Source organism: Sinocyclocheilus anshuiensis, unplaced genomic scaffold (assembly GCF_001515605.1).
Source record: "Sinocyclocheilus anshuiensis isolate Anshui unplaced genomic scaffold, SAMN03320099.WGS_v1.1 scaffold1685, whole genome shotgun sequence".
NCBI lineage: Eukaryota > Metazoa > Chordata > Actinopteri > Cypriniformes > Cyprinidae > Sinocyclocheilus > Sinocyclocheilus anshuiensis.
The window spans coordinates 132,469-137,242 of record NW_015540951.1 but is presented as its reverse complement, the minus strand read 5'-3'; the positions used below and the strand labels follow the sequence as shown (position 1 = coordinate 137,242).

The 4,774-nt window shown below is 35.2% G+C and overlaps 1 protein-coding gene across 1 annotated transcript in view; it reads left to right on the top strand.

The window, feature by feature from the left end:
- gart (phosphoribosylglycinamide formyltransferase) overlaps positions 1-1,822 on the top strand; it is a 59,110-nt gene extending 57,288 nt beyond the window's left edge. Inside the window, exon 21 of the mRNA XM_016488131.1 lies at positions 1,789-1,822. Coding sequence (XP_016343617.1) covers positions 1,789-1,822 — 34 coding nt within the window. The remainder of the gene's footprint in view (positions 1-1,788) is intronic.
- The last annotated feature ends 2,952 nt before the right edge of the window (positions 1,823-4,774 follow it).

The window sequence follows — 4,774 nt, the reverse complement described above, 5'->3', positions numbered from 1 at the left end:
ATACTGTAGAGTTGGAGTGGCAGGGAAGACAAGAAGCTCAGTCTTTGCCAGGTTGAGCTGTAGGTGATATTCTTTCATCCATGCCGAGATGTCCGCCAGGCAGCCTGAGATCCGTGCAGCTACCGTTGGATCATCTGGTTGAAATGAAAGATGTTCAAGCGATTAAAAAGCATTTGGGCCCGAAAGACAACTCCTTTCAGTACTCTGTGTGAACAGTGCGTGCACAGATAGCCGCGCACGCGCTCGAGCCGCCTGAACAGGCAAATACATACAAAAGTATGTCAAAATACCCGTCCTGGCAAGTAACTTTGTAGCTTTAACAATGATTAATCTCTATTGAATTTATACACTGGAGTACAGATGCACCGATCTACCGTCCATTTTTTGTTTTATTTCAGACTATCTTCTGTTCCGTGCTTAAAAACATTGAATTTTATATGAATGTGTTTCTGAGGGGAATGGAACTGACTGTTTTCAGAAACGGCGTTTAGTTTTCATTTTGTCTCCGTATGATGCATTTAAATTAGTGTTAATACCTATACAGTCTATGGTTAATACACGCAGCGATGCTGTGTTTACATTGGTAAGCAAGGAAAAGCTGTATTACTGCGTCTGCCGTTTCGGTTTCATACAGATGTTTTATGTAGCATAATTTCACACATGCTAAAGTCAGGTTATTCTGTTTTTGCTTCAGATTTAGAAATTATACAGTCTAATATAAATCAAACATTGCACTTTTTTTTCAATTCATGATTAAAATGCAGTGGTTGCCTCTAATTTCAAATGGCTATGAAATATCAAGGTGCAACACAGAGTGAAGAATATGCAAATGTTATTTTTAATGTGATTTTTCCATTTCTGTACCTGAACATCTACAAACATAAAAACCTAAAGCATAATTTAATTTCTGTTTTTGTGCTATAGGCCTATATTTAATTGTGCTATTACTGTTCATTTGTTCTTATTTACTGGCTGTCACTTGTCTTTAATAATGTTTAAATTTTATATGTATGTTTATTATTGAAATAGAGAATTGTAAAATTTAATTGTTATCTAAAATATTGGTGTCATAAAAGCTTATTTATTAGAATACAAGATAACAGATCAAAAACAATGATAACAGCAACTATTTTATTTTTTGTGGCAGGGCAGTGAAAATGTTGGCAGGGCAAGTAAAAATTTGAACCACTGGCCCGACTGGGCCAGTAGAAAAAATCCTTAGCGTTGATCCCTGGTTAGTACCTCTTTTTTTTTTTTTTCTCACTTTTAGTCATAGATAATAACCCTGGTGGCATTTTTTTAATTAATGTTGTCTCAGCCTGGCTGACCAAGCCACATTGCTTGTTTTATGTGCAAACCTTCAAAAAGGTTTTGTGAATTTCACTCATGAGTGTAACGTGTCTCTGAATCCACAGGAGGAAGTGGATGCAGGAGCGATTGTTGTTCAGGAGGCGGTCCCCATCCTGGTGACTGACACAGAGGACAGCCTATCAGAGCGCATCCGGGAGGCGGAGCATCGTGCCTTTCCAGCAGCCCTAGAGCTGGTGGGCAGTGGTGCGGTGAAGCTGCGAGATGACGGAAGAATCGTGTGGAACCAGAGCGTTCAGGGATAGATACCAACGCACAGATCACGCTTATGACACTTATAATTCAGTCTCCTTCAGTTCAGCTCTAGACTGTGATCTGAGAACATAAATCATTCAGTAAAATGAATTTCATTCAAACATTCCATATCAAATCTTTCCAGAAATTAATTCCTGAATCTTATTAATGGCTCTTCTATCGCAGGATCCTGAACAGTATTAATCAGATTCACTGTTGATGAATATTTGCTCATGCCTGAGAGTTATTGAAAACGTACATGAACTTTATTCTCTGCATGTAACCGAACTAGATGAATATTTGCTCTTGGCATTAAACTTGCACTGCTCTGACAAGACTGATCATTTGTATTAATACATTTTCTTTGTATGAACACCAGGGGCCTCATTTATAAAATGTGTGTATGCACAGATTTGATCTTAGAGTGTGCGTACGCTAAAATCCACGGCAACGTTCATATTTATAAAAACAGTCTTTGACGTGGAAAAGTACTTACCACCACGTCAGGGTCTGAGCAGGCATACGCACTTTCCTTGTGGCAAAGTCGGAGGCCTACTGCAGCGCTGCAATAATAGTAAAAGCGGTGTACGTGCAAGCACCGAATTCATCAAAACAACAAAGATGCAGTGTAAGAGATCAATTGTGCAGTGTAGTCAGACTTTTTATTAACGGAAGTTTTTGCGAGGTTAAACTGACCTTTTTAGTAGCCTAATATTGAGAGTTCTTTACTCGCTTTCTGTACAGTTTAGTCCATGTTTTTTAAATTATTTTATTTTACAAGAGAACTTGTGAAGTCTTGATTTACTACCAATGCGTAAAATAGAAAAATAAAATGCATAAACGCATCTCCGACTGTTTGTGTAGCCTATAAGAATAGGCCTATGTCGTGCAATAACGGTTTTAAGATAGGCCGATTCTACTCAATAATATTGTTAACTGTTTTTATTTATAACACCTGCTGCTTTGCTTCTGTGAAAATGAATAGACATCAGCCTTAAACTTTGTTTTTGTCATTTACATCAGTTATATTTGTATAAAATACACTATATATTTTTGTGTCAGTACATTAATGGCACATTTGAGCAGCATTAGTAAACTGTGTGACCAAGCCACATTGCTTGTTTTATGTGCAAACCTTCAAAAAGGGTTTTGTGAATTTTTGAGAAATGCCAAATCACATGCAGGTTTTTTCAGACCAGAGACCATAATCGTGTAATAATTTTATGATATGAAATGTCCAATTTTTCTTTCAATGTTTTTTAAAGTTTTGCAAGAATTTCGTGATACTAAACTTTTTATTAGTTGTCATAGCAAGTGATTTTAAAAGTGGGATGACTGAAAATTTTACTTGAATTGGTAGTTTATTCTTACTTTTGGAAACCTAATTGTTTTATAATTACTATTATTATTATTATTATTATTATTTCTGTTGTTTCTAGAAGTAGTAATTTTGATAATAGTCAATAGAAAAAATATAACTACACACACATTGTTTGTCCACAGAATAATTACATTGTTAAATAAAAAGCGTCCCCGCACGAGCCTCTTCCTCCGCCAGAAATTTCAGACTCGGTAAATTTTTTTTTTTTTTTTTTTCCTTTGTGCTCGTCATTCTCAAGCATAGAAATTCGGATAGTGGCGTGTGCTCTTTTATATGGTAATGATATTAATTAGGGTGCGTTTACAAGGCGGAGATCTGACACCAGTCAGCTGTGCACAATTTCAAGATCATTTGCGATTTATAAATGTCGCATCTGGAAGAGAGGCGTACGCACGTGTTTTTGTGCGCACGTTCGTTTTCTCTGAATCGCACTTACGCACTTTTGAGAAATGATCTTAGAACAAATTTAGTACGGTTTATATGCAACATTTTATAAATGAGGCCCCAGGGGCCTTATTAATAAAATGTTGCGTAGAAACCGTTCTACATTTGATCTTACGATAATTTCTCAAATGTGCATATGTGTGATTCAGAGAATGAACGTACGCACAAAAAACATGGGTACGCCTCTTTCAGGTGTGAAATTTATAAATCGCAAATGATCTCGAAATTGTGCACAGCTGAATGGTTTCGGATCTCCGCCTTGTAAACGCCACCTAATTAATGTCATTAACATATAATAGAGCACCAGTCAACATCCAAATAATTTACTTGAGAATGGCGAACGGCAAGAATTTCTAAATACCTGCAGAATTCGGACACAGAAAAGTGTGTACGTCTGCTTAGATCCTGACGTGGAGCTAAGCACTTTTCCACCTAATCCTTAATAATAATCCTTAATCTTTGACCTAGAGGTGGCTGTGAAAATAAATCTGCATTTATCTTTTTGGTCTTTCATTCAAAAAATAAAACATTTTTAAACAATGGAAATTGGGGGGGGAAATCTGAAATCTAAATGATGCATTTATTTTCACAGGCGCCTTTGCTCATATTTACCAAGGGTGCCAATATTAGTGGAGGGCACTGTTTACAGAATAAATAATCATTCAAATCTCAAGTTTTCCATTCACTGCTTTATTCCAGAAGTCCTGTTTATTTTCTGCATATCTAACTTATAAATCTTTAACTACAGACCTACTGTTAACTCCAAGGTTATTAATCTACATATTAATTTTGCATATACTTCTGTTCAGGCCATCTGCATTTTTTTTTTTTTTAAATGTTTTATAAATAACCGTATTTGGAACCAACAAGGACTACATTATCCTGCAGAAGAAACTATTTAGTATAAAAAATGTTTAAATATTTAATTCTCATCTTTCAATATACCGACTTTCAATTTAAGGCTTAAAAATTGTTAATTTATAAGTAATGAAGACTCAAATTAACTACTGTACATCTATAATTTATAGAGAGAGAGAGAAAGAGTACATGAGTTTGGAATAAATGGTGCACTGATTTGATCAAAAACACAGTAAAAACAACAGTATTGTATTTGTACTGTATGTTCAAATAAATGCAGACTTGGTGAGCAGGATACTAAAATAACAAACTGAAATACAATAAAAAACTATATAGACATTTAAAAATAAAACAAAAAACGTGAAATGGGAAATAGAAAACAAACCTATTATATATATATATATTATATGCTCTTTTATTTTCTGGTTTTGAATGCGTTTATGTTGACGCATCTCAGTTTGTGTAAAACACCTTATGTGGCAAAAAAGA